Source organism: Taudactylus pleione, unplaced genomic scaffold (assembly GCF_031769625.1).
Source record: "Taudactylus pleione unplaced genomic scaffold, aTauple2 ptg000934l, whole genome shotgun sequence".
Taxonomy (NCBI): Eukaryota; Metazoa; Chordata; class Amphibia; order Anura; family Myobatrachidae; genus Taudactylus; species Taudactylus pleione.
Genome location: NW_028285335.1, coordinates 3,990,979 through 4,008,744, shown reverse-complemented (window position 1 = coordinate 4,008,744; position 17,766 = coordinate 3,990,979). Strand labels below are relative to the sequence as shown.

Sequence of the window (17,766 nt, the reverse complement as noted above, 5' to 3'; positions counted from 1 at the left end):
TAGCCTTCGCCCTGGACCATGCAAGATTGCCGGTACACACTAAAAGATTTAATGAACGACGGGACGATCACTTGTTCAGTCCTTAAACTACACTGACCTGCATTAGTCTTCATTCTAGCACCCTGTACCGATCACAATCCTTGCAGTCCCTCTTTCCTGCCTGGGGTGTCACTCTATGCTCTGGTGCCTCTTGCAGTTTGGTTTGTATATCAGCAGTTTGCTACAATCAGCCAAGTGTGCTAGAAGCACCAGAACAGAGTGACACCCCAGGCAGGAAAGAGGAACTGCAAGGTTTGGTGCAGGGTGCTAAAATGAAGACTACTGCATGCGATATCGTGTGACTGGCCGTGCAGTATGGCCAATCATAAAACATCGCTGACGTCCCGAAGGTGCGCGCAATCACAGGTACACATTAAAGGATATGCACGATACATGGTACCGATCCGCCTCAAAACGATATATCGGACAATATGGGGCATATTCAATTGGGGGCAAGAATAGCAAAAATCCCGCACATGCAAGTTTTTTCCTGCAGGAGCAGAATTTTTGCTATTCAATTAGGTGCAGGGAGTTTTTTGGGTTTTGAGCACCTCCAGAGCAAGTCTAATTTTTCCTAAAATCGTTAATTTTAGGAAAGAACAGCAGCAGCCCCCTTGAGGACTAATTGAGCAATTGGAAGTTTCCAATTCGCTTAATTAGTCCTTAATTACCTTCCAAAGCGGCGTCGTCTTCTGCATCCAGCGTCGGGTCTGCAGCTGTGTGTGTGAGTACAAATACGGTAACAGGCGCTAGAACTACATCTCCCGGAAGCCCTTGCTCCTCCCACCAGCGACAAGATGGAGGGGAGGCCAACGGAGCCACGTAGACTACCAGAGACCCCCAGGCAGGTAAGTGTAATTTTTTTCTCTTTTACACGGCGCAGAGTTTTCTGAGCTGAAAACCCCGCGACCATTTTTATTTTGTAATTGGATACCGCGGGTATCGGGAGCGCGCATACCCGCGGTAATCCAGAATTGGGCGCAAGGTTTTTTATACCTCGCTAAACCTTTCGTCCAATTGAATATGCCCCTAGATTGTCTAATGTGTGCCCAGCCTAAGAACAGGCAGCAGACCAGGTACAAATCTATAAAGAGAAACCATTTCCAGTCTGTGGCTTTGAAGAATCACCATTGTGGTAGACCATACATTAATGCAAACAAATCAGAAGAGGCTGGATTTATTAGGAAACTATTTACTCAAAATATTGGGGAATTCACCTTTACATCACTTTTGTGTTACTATACAAAACGTCCAGTCACAACAGGTTTTATTCAATGAGCAAACTGTACAGTGATTTAATGGGGTTCGCTGACGGAACCGTGCTTATCTGTGAATGAAAGCGGATGGAACCGGTGTAGACTGCAGAACAGAACGGTTACTGATTCACTAAAACCACCGATAAACTGGAAAGGAAAGTAGAACAGCAACATTTTACGTAGTGGAAGCTATTTAAGTGATGTTTGCGTTATATGTACAGGGAACAGCAATGATTACGAACACTTATGTTTCGGGAACTAGCCACAACTTATATATTATGGTTCCATTTGGGAAGCATTTTTACGATGCACATCAGACTTTTACAGACATCTGGGTCCGGCAATCTCAAAAAGGTACATTGCTAACCTGGGCTTCCCGACAGGCTAATCACATAATAGAGAGCAGACACTGGTACAGGTCCTGTGTATTAGGGGGGGGGAATCAATATGTACAAGGACATAGAACATTAGATATAATGGCACAACAATATAAAATGAGAGTGATCTGTTAAGTACACTGTATCCACAACAGCTACGATAATGAATAAGGTATAGGAATACTGCTTGTCTGCTCCTATTTGGCAGACAGATGGTTGTACATTGCATACACTTATACTGTATATGTTACGGAATGGAGCTAAATAAGGAATTCTCCTTTGAGGCTATCCGGGATTAAATTACCACTAACAACAAACATAATACTATTCAACTCTGTTTTTGGGTCATTTAAAATGAAGGCTCTAAACTCATGATTTCCATAGACAGTACTTTATCTGAATAATCCCACTAGTGATTCCTTAATAGCCTTTTTGGCTACTTAGATACACCGCTATAGTTTAGGATGTGTCCTAAGACACGGCATCTCCATTTTGTGAGTGGCGATGGGTGCAGAGCATTACTTGTCGGTACGGCGCATACGAGGCTAGTCCCACCGCATTCTTCCTCTCCACGCAGACATCCGCTTTGGTTGGGGGGGGGGTCATCTCAACAGCCTTCCCTCTCACCAGCGCAGGGCTGCTCTCCGCTCGTCGTGCTGTCTCTTAGTTCAGCAACTTCAGTTTGCCGGTCACCTTATTCACAATTTCTTCTTCCCCCATGATGGCCAGGACTGTATGTGACCCAGCTGCAATCTGATATAAAAGTTGAAAGACGTTGGCTGGGCTGTAATGCTGAGTGTAGCAGGCAAACACTGAGCGGCCAAATTATGGCAACCAGGCCGCCGGGCATTTAGATTGGCCCGGTGGAACTTCCAATCACCGCCGGGTCCCTGCAGCATGTGTATGGTGATCGGCAGATCAACCGTATACACCAGCAGATTACAGATATATCGACCATCGCAGTGCTGTGCAGCAGATCGGATATTTCTGTGAACGATGTCATTCACAGACATATCATCTACACACACGGCAATGCACTATTGATATATCGCCCGATCAATGGAACGGGTGATATATCAATCAGTGTGTACCCAGCTTTGTACAGATTCAGACATCCTAACCCAGCATTCTCTGCGGCCTAGGTACTTTGCATAAAATCGCCTGGTAGCCATAATAATTTGGCCTCTCAGTGTACATTCTCCACGAAGTGACAATGGGAACATTCATTCTGTTACCTGGGTTCTGCCAGCATCCTGCACCAGGTACGTGGGTAGATCCATACTTAACGCCAGAGCTTGTAACTCCATTAGGTGAGCTGTACTAGAACCCTGAAGAACAACTTTTTTAGCCCTGAGGAGACAGAAGAAACCCAAAGAGGGCATCATAGAATTGTCTAACCTGCCGACAACAAGTAGCCTCTAAAATGCAGTTTGTTTCCTTTGATTCTATCACAAAACTAAGTCAACCCAAGAAATAAGCCCATAATTTAATGTTTAGACTTGTGACATTTGCAGCAGTAGCAGAAGTGTTCTCTATTGCAGATATATTTTTTTGTGGGCCATAATAAAGTGTATAAGTGTTTTTTGTTTATTTCCTTACTTTTTCATTAGTATAATGCAATACAATATGCTTGCATGCCACTTCTTGTGTTACGCATGCTTTGCCAGTAGAGGGCAGTAGGAGAAGGGATATGGGCTTACTAGACCCCAATAACGAAAAGTGAGCACATGATGAGGTTCCCTGCAGCTACTTGAGGCTATTACTACCCATGACACAATTAATTACCCCCAATCACTATCTACATGCCTATCAGGTGCCTCTCAAAGGCACAATCTGAGGACTCCCTGCTGGCACGCAGGCAGCTATGCAATTCCCTCCTTGTAAACATACAAATGCAGCAGGTGGTGTATGACACCCCTACCGCATTTGCCATCCCAGCACTGCGACCGCAGGCTGGAATCACTGGGCCGCCGGCCAGCTGCGTGAGCTGAGGTTTACTCAGGCTGGCCGGCTTGCGAGGTCAGGAAACTGCGTCTGTAGACGCAGTCCCTGGCCTTGCCACTCCCGGAAAATGGGGCCCACGTGGCCCCCTTTCCCAGGAACGCCGACTGTCCCAGCACCGCCTCTTAAATGCCTCGCATAGAACGGTCTGAGCGCGATCACACAGGACCCGCTCTGCGCTCTCGCAATTAACGGGTCCTGCGCACGCGCAGATTCCCGATCATCGGAAATCTGCGTTCCGCACTGCTCTTGCATGCAATGTTGAAATAGGCCCTATATTCACTATCACAAAGGACTTGAGACTTCTGTTACCAGGTGCGAGTAGGGGGTTGTGAGGGAAACTTCCGGTGCAGCCTCTGTGTATGTCAGAAGTAATATTGATACTGATATCTTAGTGGCCTTGCATTATAAAATAGCGTCACATATTGCAGGGATATTACTTAAGATGAGACTAAGCTGCCGATTCTGAGCTGGACGCAGCATCTTGTGCCAGTAGCACGTATATGACTTTATGCTAATGCCGCCACAAGCCCTTCCCTTGGTGTACACCTGTGTGTATGAATCTACAAGGACAGGGACCCCCATTTAGAGCATGCTAGGCGCAGAATCTCTGTCTAAGCGTGGGCTTCAATATGAGCAACTAAGTGTCTGTGTGCACATCCAATTCAGGGACACACTCATAACCATGGAATGGGTAAGATTCCCGTCCCGTATGGGTATGGAATGGGTTCGATTCCCATCAGCGGCAGGCCGACATCAGCAGAGTTCCGAGCAGCGGAAGGCCGACTGCGCTGGAAATCCTGATCGTGGATAGGTGAGTGAGTATCTACTAACCTAACCCCCCTAACCGTCCTTAGGCGTGCCTAACCCTAATCCCCCCTCTAAGTGCCTAACCCTAACCACCCCCTTTCCCGCTGCCTAAACCTAAGTCCCCCGGGGGGTGCCTAACCCTAAACCTCCCTCCCCCTAGCCTAACCCTAACCCTCCCGGGGGTGCCTAACCCTAAGTCCCCCCCGGGAGCCCTAAACCTAACCCACCCCCCCACGGCTGTGCGATTGGGATGCCGGGCGCCGCTGGCGTCGGGGAAATGCGGGCGTCTACATCTAGACGCCCGGCATTTCACCCTTGCCGGGATGTGACAGTTGGGAAGCCGGCTGCCAGTATTTAGGCAGTCGGCTTCCCGACTGCTTCCCATTTCCATCTGTCTGACCAGCCACCTACAAAGACAGCGTATCAACACATGTATAATAAAACCTGTTGCAATAGGCTTAAGAAAAAATTTACCTCAGGTAGGTATTAAAAAGTTTATGCACAAAGGAACCTCATGTCCACAAGGTATAGAGACACTGTCCAGCTATGAAATCTTATACCGGATTTGTGAGACTAGTCCTCGGTCTTGTAAGTCAGACTGGTGGTCCTCAATGTAAAGAATGGTAAAGTCCATATAGAGAAGCTTCTCCAATTAAAAACCAATACCTCTAACGAGTTTCGCTGCTGGGCGTCAGCTTTTTCAAAGGACATACGAGTTTCCTTTGTGCACAAACTTTTTAATACCTACCCGAGGTCAATTTTTTCTTAAGCCTATTGCACCAGGTTTTATTATACATGTGTTGATAGGCTGTTACATTGTATATTGTGTATGTGATTATTAAATTTTATTAGACTATTAATATGTATTTTTAGCACAGTTTTTATACTCATTAACTGTACCTTGGTTTAGGGAGACTGACTATTTTTAAACAGCAGCTTCTATTAATTGGAACAGCTATACCAAAGCAGCGCCCGTTTGTTATTACTTGTTAATATATTTCTACCTACAAGAACTGCCCAATCCATTTTCAGTATGCTTCTGCCACCCTGCAGCCCCCACACCACTGCTGCCACCCTGCAGCCCCCACACCACTGCTGCCACCCTGCAGCCCCCACACCACTGCTGCCACCCTGCAGCCCCCACACCACTGCTGCCACCCTGCAGCCCCCACACCACTGCTGCCACCCTGCAGCCCCCACACCACTGCTGCCACCCTGCAGCCCCCACACCACTGCTGCCACCCTGCAGCCCCCACACCACTGCTGCCACCCTGCAACTCACACCATTGCTGCCACCCTGCAGCTCACACCACTACTGCCACCCTGCAGCCCACACCACTGCTGCCACCCTGCATCTGAATGTGTACACAGTAAAAAAAAAATTAAATTGCTCAACTGTGTCCAGCATCGACAGTGTCCGACTCAGAATCCAGACCTGACAGCTTTCCCAGTAACAGAGCTGGGGGGAGTTCTCCCTTGAAGGACTGTAGAATAGCAGCACAGGTATGTTACCACATAGCCCTGACAGCCATGTGTCTGTGTCCCTTCACTTTGCATTTCTCCAAATTGCTTCCTACCTACTCTTGCCACAATACTCCCCTCACCTATAAATCTTCCTCCTACATCCTATTCCTACTAGCCCCGCTCCTTCTCCATCTCCCCACTTCCCTCTCCAACATTCTTGGGCACATTCTGGATTGCTAGATCTGTCTGCAATAAACTGGCCTCCATTCATAATATTTTTATCTCAAACTTCCTAAAGCTCTTTGGCCACACCTACCAAAATTGGTTGTTCACGCCCCTTCAGTTACATTTCCCTGGTGGCCCCTTCATGTCCCATTCCGTCACTGAGCGGGGTTAGGCACTAGGGGGAGGGGAAGTTAGGTAGGTGTGTGTGTGTGTGTGTGGGGGGGATAGGTTTAGGCAGCGGTCGGTATCCTACCGTCAGGATGCCGATGTCAGGATACTGACCGCCGGGATCCCAAGTGCCGGCATCGAGTACCATCCCCTATTTATGATTCCAACCAGTGAAATACTTTAGTTTATCATGTATGTATTTAACACCACCCTGGAAAAAGCCACAGGTCACTATTAATGGAATGGATTACAAAGACGGTCCCACCTGAGAGGACGCTGCTCTCTAAGTGTTATGTATGGAAATGGAGGAGGCCCCGGCACTGTGCAAACGCTTGTTAATGAGAATATTCTAGCCATCATGGACACTTACCCATACTCATCCCATTTATAAGCCATCTCCCTGGTCTTAGCCTCCTTTAACAAGAGCTGATATAGGCCGACGGCACCATGCCCCACCTGGGCAGCAATCTGAGGAAAGGACAAGAGAGAGTGAGTGTCTGGCTGGAAGACTGAATGTGCTGCGTCCTCCTTAGCCCAATAAAAAACTAACCCTAATTATTCGTCCAACGCAGAACATGTACTGGAAATATAGCAGAGGACACAGAACAGGACAAATTATCTTTCATTTGTTATTATGTCCCATTATTCTCCATAGAACCACAGCGCAGAGACAAGAATGCCTCAACTGTCCCCACTACACAAAAACCTATGAGAAGTTCCCATGGAAAGTTCAACACTGTGGGGAGGCGGGATGGCTGAGCAGGACCACCAATCACAAGCCAAACCAAGAGCTAGCAGCTTGTGATTGGTCCTCACGTTCCCACACCCTCACAAATGACCTACCACATTTAAGATCTGACTGGCAGCCAATTAATGAATGTACAGGGCGAGGGGAGAGACACTTAATATACTCTCCCATTATATATAACGTAGACATAATTAGTGTTCATTCTAGCACCCTGCATGTAATCAATGAGTAGAGCATATTTTAATTCTGAAGGGCAACATTTTAGACATGATGTATCAATATAGCTACTGTAACAATACATCACACATACAATTTTGCCCTTCAAATAAGCTCTCCTCACTGGTTAGGTGCAGGGTGCTAGAATGAACACTGATAGGGGTATTCAATATGGGAGCGATAACAGTTTTTGCATTAATATCGCACTTTTGACGGCATTATCGCAGGTTTGACTTTTACACTGTATTCAATTTCAAAGACTTATCGCAGTTTTGAAAAGTCTTTGATAAAAAACGGGGATAACTTTTCACCATTGAATAGGTGTCGAAAAAAAGTGCAGAATTGGGGTTTAGGGGTGCAGGCTTAAAAAAAAATAGCCTGCACCCCTGGGAATGACATTTAAAAAAGAACTGTGTCAAAAAAAACAAAAAAAAATAGGGACACCCCAAAACAATAATTTAAAAATTGGGGTAAAAAAAAAAAAAGGGGGAAAAATTGTTTAAGAATAGGGAAATAGGTTCAGGGCTATTCTGCAAGTATGCGGCAGGTGCACAAATGCAGAATTTTTAAAAACTTACTTTAGGGACATAAAAATATGCTAGTACCCATTTTCATGTACCCCAAATTTGATGGGACCACTTAAAAAAACAAAAAAAAATAACCTAAGTCCTCTTCTGCATCACTTCTTCAATGTCGGGAAAAAAACACCTGCTGCGGCTATTTAAATCCCCGACTTTCAATTAAAGGCTAAAACGGGGGTACCCATAGTGTTCCCCCATGTTTTTACTACTTTAGGGGGGTCTTACAATTTTTTTAAGGAAAAATTCGTAACTTTACGCAAATCCAACTTCGGAGTTTCCCGTTTTCGTTAATTTTATATTGAATATGGGTATAAGTGGGAGCGTGCCCGATACTTTAACGCAGGTAAAAACTCCGATATGAAACGTTAACTTCGACAGTGAAGTTAACGTTTCATATTGAATACCCCTGTAAAAGTTTCCCATACAGAGCTATCTGTAGCTCTAACTAATGGGCAAAATGCCACCAAATTTAGTAAGTACACTATTCAAGACATGGGAAGAAGGACTCCGCTGGGGGAAAAAAATATTTCAGCTCTAAAAATCTGCCAATAGGGGAAAATATTTAATTTCATTAGAATGCTAAAATAGGGATTAAATAAGGAATGAAAATATATTATATAGATAGAGAGATATAATTTATCTCCTTTTTTTTCATACAAGCACATCATCATGACATATGGCGGTATCCATTTAGCCCAGAACATTGTTCGAGCGCTAATGGATCCTCTGGGGCTATCCAATAGCCCAAAGTGCCACCCGATGTCGGCACTTATCATGGGTTTTTCCCCGGGACCTGATGTGCGCAGAGAAAAAAAAAAAATCCACGAAAAGTTACGTTTTTTGCCGACACATCCTATGTGTTTTCGGACAAAATATCCTATTGTTCTGTCTGAAATAATATTATAGGGAGAAAAAAAATAAAAAATAAACCTGTCGAAAAACAGGGATAATTGGCGCAAAATCACCGTTTTCCAGTTTGCGGCTAAGTGGACAACCCCCCCCAATCTGAATAAAGCCATACACAGTGCTGTTTTTATATTTCAAGATAAAACCATTTGAATATGCATTTATGTTTATTAAATGAATTCTTACCTTTCCCACCCCCATGGAGAGATCCATATTCACCACAAATACCATCTTGTAATAAATGTTATCTTCATCTACTTCCTACACGAAAATACAGATAATGTATAGGATAAAAATTAATGACGCAGGTTACAGGACCCGTCTCCTGTGCGCGCAAGTTCTCATACATCTTCCCGGGTATCAAAATGCTGAAACCAAAATCAAGCAGTTCTATAGTTTACAGGGGTTAAAGGTACTAAAGATTGAAGTCCCCATTTTTGTCAGGGATCATTGGCATAGCTTTAATAAGAAGAGGGTGCTCTGGCTTTCCATAAAAAGGTGACATACAAGTGGTTGTGGGTGGTCATTTAAACTCCCCACCATCGTCAACACAAATTTGTTCATTCTGTAATGCTGGGCATACACTATACAATTATCTGTCCAATCTGGCTGGTTGGAATGAAAACCTGGTAATGCATGGGAGCCAATGACAATCGATCATTTGCTTACAAACACTGGAAAACAGGCAAAAATGGTCGTTCAGACAAATTGGTTAAAACAGCCGAATTTAGCACATTTGAACAATTGTTTTTTTTGTCCGTCTTCCAGTGTTAAAGACCATATGATCGACTGTCATTTGCTCCCATACATTACCAGGTTTTCATTCCAACCAGCCAGATTGGACAGATAACTGTATAGTGCAGTGATTCCCAACCTCGGTCCTCAAGGCACACTAACAGTCCTGGTTTTAGTGATATCCATGCTTAAGCACAGATGGTTAAATCAAAATAACTAAGACACTAATTAAGTCACCTGTGCTCAACTATGGCTATCCTTAAAACCTGGACTGTTAGTGTGCCTTGAGGACCGTGGTTGGGAACTCCTGGTATAGTGTATGCCCATCAGGGTTGCAGATCTTATTGTTCAGCAGTGGCATAAGCAGACAGGAAAGTGCGTCATCGCTAAACTGCAATTTCTGGGGTGGCTTTTATAGCGCAGAAAGAAACCGGTTACCTGATTCTGGCTCTCTAGGCTGTCAAAGTAAAATATTGCAGCCTCTTCTGCAGACACATTCCCCGTCAGAATAAGAGCCTACGTAAAGAAAGAAAACAGTGAATAAATAGTCTTAAATGACCTGAAAAGAGGTCTTGTACCTGCAGTGTATAATTAGCAGTCAGGAGAATTTGATTCATATCAGATCTCTCAACTTTATATCTTGTCAACGTGTCCCGTAACGTTTGTATGTCGGGAGAGGCCATATCCAGGAGCCCCGATAGTCTGTGCAGATTAATTATTGCTAGTGCTTTGTGCCTCATTTCTGCTCATGCCAACTGATAAACATCTCTTCCTCTTAAACCAGTGATTCCCAACCTCAGTACTCAAGGCACACTTAAGAGGCCTATCCATTAGCAGATCTTTCTCTACGATGAAAGACAAAAGATTTATCCCTTGAAAATTCCTGGGGCTGCGGTGACAGATATCTGTCATGTACACGACAGATTTTTGCGAACGACGAACGATATTGCATGACATCGTTCAGGGAGTGGATTTCTTTTTTTAATGTTTCTATTAATTTTCATTAAAAATATCGTTCGTCGTTCACCGCTTATAAACTGAAAGATATTTGTAATATTTGTCAGCGATAATTGACCAACATGTTGGAGAGACGAAAGACAATTTATCAGCTGCGGGACTGCGTTCAGGGCCTATCCATGACAGATAAATTGAACGACTGAATGATATATCGTTCATATTTATGTGCTAATGGATAGGCCCCTTAAGAGGGGAATTCAATTGTTTTATCACAGAAGCTATTGAAATTATTTTAGGTGCCCATCACTTATTGTGGATGACACTTCCAAAATGCATGGGATTAGCTGCGTAAAGCGGCTTCTCCCATCAAAAGTGACAGTTAAGGCGCCCAAAAGCCAGGCACGCTGCAGCTAAGATGCCAAAAAGCCCTGCTTATCGTGGATTTCTGCTCGCACCTCAAGGTGGTAGCAGAAATCTGTGATAAGTGAGAACAATTAAATAGCTCTGGTCACTTTAGATGGGAGCGATGGGCCTCGCAAAGAATTGATTTCCCCCATAAGCATATAAAGGGCGCAATCACACAGTTGGACATAACAACTTGAAATAACAATTCGGTATCAGACGGTGACTCAACATCGCACTTAATAGCTCAGCATTTAATCTGTTCTAGCACTGGCCTTCAGGAGGTCAACACAATGCAGCGTAAGGTTCATAAGTCGTCATAATGGTTTTCTGTCTTACAAAGACTAAAAATACAAGATAACCACCCATGCCAGTGTTGGAAACCCACCTTCTTGGCCTCTTCTTCAGGTATATCCAGATCTTTAAGCTGCTGTAAATAATCTACATTCACCTCCATGGTTCCCTGAGCTGCGTCGGACGGATCCTGATCACATGTCTCCATTAGACTACAAGGAGAAAATATGCCATTAATTTAGCAAACCATTACACTGGATGACAACACACGACTTCTATAGCCACTAATGGAAATACAGAGCCTAACCCAGAATCACTTTAGTCATTCACATCAGTCCCTGCCCCAGTGGAGTTTACAATCTATGGGGATATTCAGAGTTGTATGTGAATGCTGCCGCGTCTGTGTACGCTGATGCTCTGCGAATATATGCAGATATCAAGGAATGTATTGAGAAGACGACCCGCGCCTTTGCAAATCCCAGCATTATAGTGTTGCTGCTAGGCTGTTCTAAGCGAAACGCCGCGCCCTGCCTGATTTGTACATGCTTAAGTGTGCCCTGCCCTTATGGTGGTGCCACCCCCGCCCGAGAGTGGCAGCGTCCTGCGGGTGGGGGGACATGCCGGAGTGAATAGAGGCCGTGCGCATGCCATCTATTCACACTGCGGGGAGAGCTTGGGGGGGCAGACCGGCATCTCCGTGAGAGCTGGGCACGCCCCCTACAGTGATGAGAAGGAGGTGCATCTCTAGGAGACGGACCCCTTTTCTGAGAGACCACGCCCCTTTTCCAGGCAGGCGCCCAGGTGCCCCTGCCTACCCTAGCGTGAAGACTACATTAGCGTAGAAAGACGCATCGGTCGCAGATCCTTAGATTATCGCCCTTCTGCGTCACCCTATGGTCACGTGAACCGAGACGTCGCAGCCATTTTTTCTTGCGTACAGGGTGGCAGATATAACACACCACCGAAACGGTTGCGGCACATCTACGCTCTCCCCGTTACTTCGCCCCAAACGCTCCCTGACCAGCAATCACACTGTGACTCAAACCCATGACCCAAGTGTTGTGATGCAGCAATACTGACCACAACGCCAACCGTTCTGGCCCTAATCTGTCATAACTCAGACACCCCCATAAATAAAACCCCCCATGGGAGGTAGAGAATGGCTCATCATCATTAAGGTCAGCGATGTAAGCGGGCCTATGACACTGACTTACAATGTACGACTCTAATCTTTATGATTATCCTTCCTCCCTCTAAAATCTCCATTCATCCCCCGCAGCGAGCTCACAGCTACCTCACCTCCCGTGCACGGGCACCGCCTCACTCCCGGAGGACTCGCTCTCCCGCTGGCGGCAGCCGCTCTGGTTACAGATCAGATCCACCAAAGAGTCAGGCTCAGCGCGGCAGCGGGTCAGGTGACCGGAAATCGAGGCCGGCCGGCGGGGGATACGGAGAGATGATCACCGAGCTGAGACTCTGATCGGGACGTGCGCCATCTAACGGCTGGAGGGGGAAGCGCCCTCTTTAGTGCATGGCTTATAATGGTGTAGGTATATATTTTATACAGTATGTCCATGCAGCACAGGTGGCCTAGCCGCCTAAACCTAATTCCCTTATTCTATGAATAGATAGGCAGTCTCATCTCAGATACCAGATTTTTTTTTTTTATCACATGGGTCTTTCAGATGCATGCTGAAAATCGACTTATCTTGCTATAAAAACACTCATATTTATTTACTAACATTTACTTATATAGGTCCGGCATATTCTGTTGCACCTTATAATTGGATACTTGCCTATTTTTGGGCCTACAGGTGGGCAAGGGGCATCATACACTGCACCATGTTTTCATCAAGGCCGAAGGCCTCACCCACTTGAGAACTTTTTGGGATCAGAGGGTGGTCTCCTCTCCCGGGAATCTAGGAGAACTCCCGGACATTCTGGGAGAGTAGGCAGGTATGTCAATGTCCCGCCCAGTCTCATAGGGAAATATTTCAGGATCCAGGAGGGTGGTTTTCCTTATTATGGGGGGATAGAAAATCCTGGTATGCAGTCGGGAAGCCGGCAGACGTAATCCCGACAGCTGGCTTCCCGACTGCTTTATCCGAGGGTTAAATCACAGGCGTTTAAATCTAGACGCCTGTCATTTTACAGACGCCGGGAGAATCCTGATTGAAGTGATGCCGGGCACCGCTGCAGACAGCCGTGGGGGGGGAGGGTTATTTTTAGGGCTCCTGGGGGGGACTTAGGGTTAGGCACCCCCCCCCCGGGAGGTTAGGGTTAGGCACCCCCCCGGGGGACTTAGGTTTAGGCGTCCGGGAAGGGGGGGTTAGGTTTAGGCACTGGGGGGAAGGTTAGGGTTAGGCACCCCTAAGGAGGGTTAGGGGGGGGGGGAGGTTAGGTTAGTAAATACTTACCTGGGTACGATCAGGATTTTCACCCATGTCGGGCAGCCGCTGTCGGGATTTGAACCACCGGATGCAAGTAATTCATACAGATTCCAAAATCCTTACCTCCATAATGTCACATCTCTGATATGTTGAGTAAAGGGCAATAAAACAGCGGTCAAGCAAATGAGCAAAAACAGCACATTCCCTGCCGTGTATCACGTAGAACTGGAGAAGGGGGGTGTCAGAAAGAACAAGGTTTGCAGAGTGCTGACAGGAGTTTGGATTTATTAACGTGCGTGAAATTAAGGGGGTCATTCAGACCCACTCGCGAGCGGCAGTACGCTCGCAAGTGGGTCGATGTCCCCCACTGCGCATGCGCACGACGGAGGGAGCTCCGTCATGCGCATGCGCAAGACCTGGCGAGCGACGGGCTTTCCATCGCTCGGGGTCTCGCACCAAAGGGGGCGTGCTGTCGATGTTGATTGACAGCACGCCCCCTTTGGTGGGCGTGCCGGGGGCATGCCTGCCAGACGGAGGCGTTCCCATGGGAACGCCTACCGTCTGAAGCCAGCCCCACTGACATCACTAGTGATGTCAGTGGGAGTGATTTTGGCTCTGATAGAGCCAAAATCACTCCAGGGCTTGTGGCTGGGAAACCCGACCGCAGGGTTTCCCTCGCAAGTGCGATGGTCAAGACCATCGCGACCATATTTTTGCACGCTCGTATATGCTGTGGGTGGTGACGCTCCATTTTAATGGAGGAGGGCCCTGATGCAGAGCGAGCGCTCTGGTCAGAGCGTCCGGCTCTGAATCAGGCCCTAAATTTTGGGGGATTTTAGTAATTTTTAGAAGACCTAGGTGATTTGGTTTTGAAGAACCTTTTCACTTGGTAGCGTCTAGATGCCCTTCACCAAATAGACCCTGACGTCATCAGTTACTATCCATGTGGACATAGAGAGCGGGGGAATAGTAACCTGTGGCGAGCGTACAAATCTCTACTATTGGTGGCCAGGTACTCCAGCTGAGACAAAATAACAGAGCTGTGAGGACAGGCAACTGCACTTCCGCCCTCACTCCACTTCATGTCCGGGTCATGAAGGGGAAGTAGGCTCAGTCCTTTTTACACGCACATCACAGGCCAATAGGCCCAGGTGGTTTGCAATGGGCAATATAGGCTATATCAAGTTTAAATGGGGAGGTGGACTTTCTCTGCATTATCTGGTAGGGTTATATGTCTCAAATAGACCTATTTATCTTTCTATTTTGGGTAGTATACAGATTTCAATGATTACTGGTCTCATCAGGTGATGATGGCCTAATGGCTAGACAACACAGCGGCGTTCACTTGCTGTGTACTCGATCCAATCATTGTTAGCATATGATGGTCTTCTCTCTCACATATACTGTGCCTTGTATATTTCCCATTTTTAGTACTATAAGGCAGCCATTTTTAAACTGTGTGTCGGGACACCTTAGTGTATCATGAATTGGTCCCTGTTGTGTCACGCACAGTAACAGTGTAATGACAGGTCCTGCATGGCGCTCTCTGGCCAATCAGCAGAGGAAGGGGAGGATAGTGGGCTTCCTGCTCTCCCCCCTGACCTACTGGATACTGCGCTGCCGCGGACTTGTCAATAAATAGTCCAATCCGCCCCCTGGTTTCCTGCAGTATCAGAGAGGAGCCGGGAGCAGCAGTGCGGATGTCTCAAGCATCATGACGTCTGTCATAGAAAGGAGCTGGGAGCAGGCGGACGCAGGCTCGGTAGGATGGAAGACTAAAAGTAAATGAAGAGGGAAAGAGTCCTAAGGTAAGTAAACTACAAAGGTTAAAGAGAATGGGGGAGGGGAGGGGGGATGGGTATGTAAATAACCACTGGGAGTGTGTGCTTTTGGTACAATAAGGTTCATTTACTTTTATTTTTTATAGCTGAAAAATTTTGTGTCACGTATTTAGTAGTCCATGTGTCATGGCAGAAAAAAGTTTGAGAACCATTGGTTTAAGGTGCGTGTAGCTCTGAGTAAAAAGCTTCGGGGTCTATGTACTATGGGCCTGATTCAGAGACGCTCGCTATTTGTGAGCGCATGCTCTGAAACAGGGCGGGGAGGAATTTTTTATTTTTTTTTCCTGTCTGCTCGCAAAGCTGTGGGTGTCCACCCACAGCTAGTGCGCGCGGGCAGGAGATGGTCGCGATTATCGCGACCATCGGGCTTACGAGGAGAACCTGTGGTAGGGTCTCAGGTCTTGCAAGCCCGAGTGGACTTCCTGCTTTAATAGAGCAGGAAGTCCACTACTGACATCACGAGTGATGTCAGTAGGGTCGCCCACAAACGGCAGGCGTTCCTTCGGGAACGCCTCCGTTTGTTCAGCCACCCCCCTCCCCTCTTACAAAACGGGGCAAGCTGTGCTGTCGACCAACATCGACAGCCGCCCCCGTTTTGCTGCGAGCCCCGGGCGCGGACAGCTGTGGGGGGAAGGATTAGATTAGGGGCTCCCAGGGGGATTTATGGTTGGGAACCCCCCCCTGGGATGGTTAGGCTAGGGGAGGGGGGTTAGGCCCCCCCGGAGACTTAGGTTTAGGCTGAGGGGACGGGAGTGTTAGGGTTAGGCACCAGGGGGGGAGTTTAGGGTTAGGCACCCCTCAAGGAGGGTTAGGGGGGGGGAAAGAGGGTTAGTTATACTTATCTTTTTAGCTGTCGGGATCTTCACTGCTACCGGGCTTCCGGCATCGGGATTTGAACTGCCGGACATGGGTCCGGCGGTATTTCATACAGATCCCGCACTGACTGGTGGCTGTAGGCAGTGCTAGTGGGGAGCGAGGGGCAGCGGGCAGTAGAGATGAGCGGTTCGGTTCTACCGCTCATCCCTAGTTAAGAGGCGGTGACCCGGCATATGCATATGTCAGGTCACTCCTTGAGACATAACAGTGGCAGCGGGGAGCAGTGGCAGTCAATAGGTGGTGACCCGGCATATGCATATGTCAGTTCACCTTACTAATGGTGGCGGGGGTAGGTCAGAGCAGGGGGGCACTGGCTGGGCAGCGGGCAGTCAGAAGGAGGTGACACGGCATATGCCCTGGGCTCCTCTGATTGGCTGCTGTCACAGAAGGAGGCGGGGCCATCAAGGAGTGCTTGAAAGACAGGGGAGTATTACACAACATAGGAATGAACAGATTACACCGTCCACAGACGACAAGTCCGTTACAACAAACAAAAAGGAAGACGAAGGAAAACAAAGCTTTCTATTTCTTAGTGAATTGCACTCACCATACTAAAGTATACTAAAGTATGGTGATGCAATGCTTAAAGTAACCAGAGGCATTGCAAGAGAAATAAGTACTTTCTCCACGGTAAGCCTCTCTATGAATAGACAAAGGCAGTGAAAAGCCCTGTTTCCCACTAAACAGGGCTTTTCTGTGATACATGAATAGACCCCAAAGTACCAACCAATCGGCTCCTAACTGTCTTTTTTCAAATAGCCTATAACATGACAGTTAGGAGCTGATTGTTTGGTACTTTATCTCTCTCCAGGACTTAGTGCATCTACCCCGAGTGAGCACATCTTTGACACAGTTGCCCATGTCCACAGGGGAGTGACTTGTCCAAAAATGGGCGTGGTTTAGTGATTTGGACTGTGGGCCTGATTCAGACCTGCTCGCGAGCGCTATGCGCTCGCAAGCGGGTCGATGGTGGCCCAGTGCGCATGCGCATGACGGAGCCGGCTCCGTCGTGCGCATGCGCGAGATCCGGATAGTGACGGGCAAACCGTCGCTCCGGGCCTCGTACCAAAGGGGGCGTGCTGTCGATGTTGAGTGACAGCACGCCCCCTTTGGTGGGCGGGCCGGGGGCCTGGCTGCCCAGACGGAGGCGTTCCCATGGGAACGCCTACCGTCTGGTGCCGGCCCCACTGACATCACTGGTAGAGCCGAAAGCACTCCAGGGCTTGCGGCAACAAGACCCTACCACAAGGGTCTCGTCGCAAGCCTGCTACGTCGTGATGGTCTTGACCATCACGACCATCTTCGTGGCCGCTCGCCATAGCTGTGGGTGGTCACCCACAGCTATGCGAGCGACCAGGAGGCCACTCTGAAATACAAGAGGGCCGGCCCTGATACAGAGCGAGCGCTCTGTCAGAGCATCCGGCTCTGAATCAGGCCCTGTGTCCTTATTTGTGACTTTTTATATTTTAATTTCTATTTA

At 47.4% G+C, this 17,766-nt stretch overlaps 1 protein-coding gene across 1 annotated transcript; it reads right to left on the bottom strand.

The window, feature by feature from the left end:
• Positions 1 to 1,200: 1,200 nt before the first annotated feature.
• LOC148473345 (putative peptidyl-tRNA hydrolase 2) lies at positions 1,201 to 12,663 on the bottom strand. Its single transcript, XM_088459745.1, has 7 exons — positions 12,479 to 12,663; positions 11,274 to 11,391; positions 9,965 to 10,042; positions 8,978 to 9,052; positions 6,711 to 6,808; positions 2,908 to 3,022; positions 1,201 to 2,425 (listed from the first exon to the last, which is right to left on the bottom strand). The coding sequence occupies exons 2-7, from the start codon at positions 11,385 to 11,387 to the stop codon at positions 2,336 to 2,338; spliced, it is 570 nt and encodes a 189-aa protein (XP_088315871.1). The 5' UTR covers positions 11,388 to 11,391; positions 12,479 to 12,663; the 3' UTR covers positions 1,201 to 2,335.
• Positions 12,664 to 17,766: the final 5,103 nt, after the last annotated feature.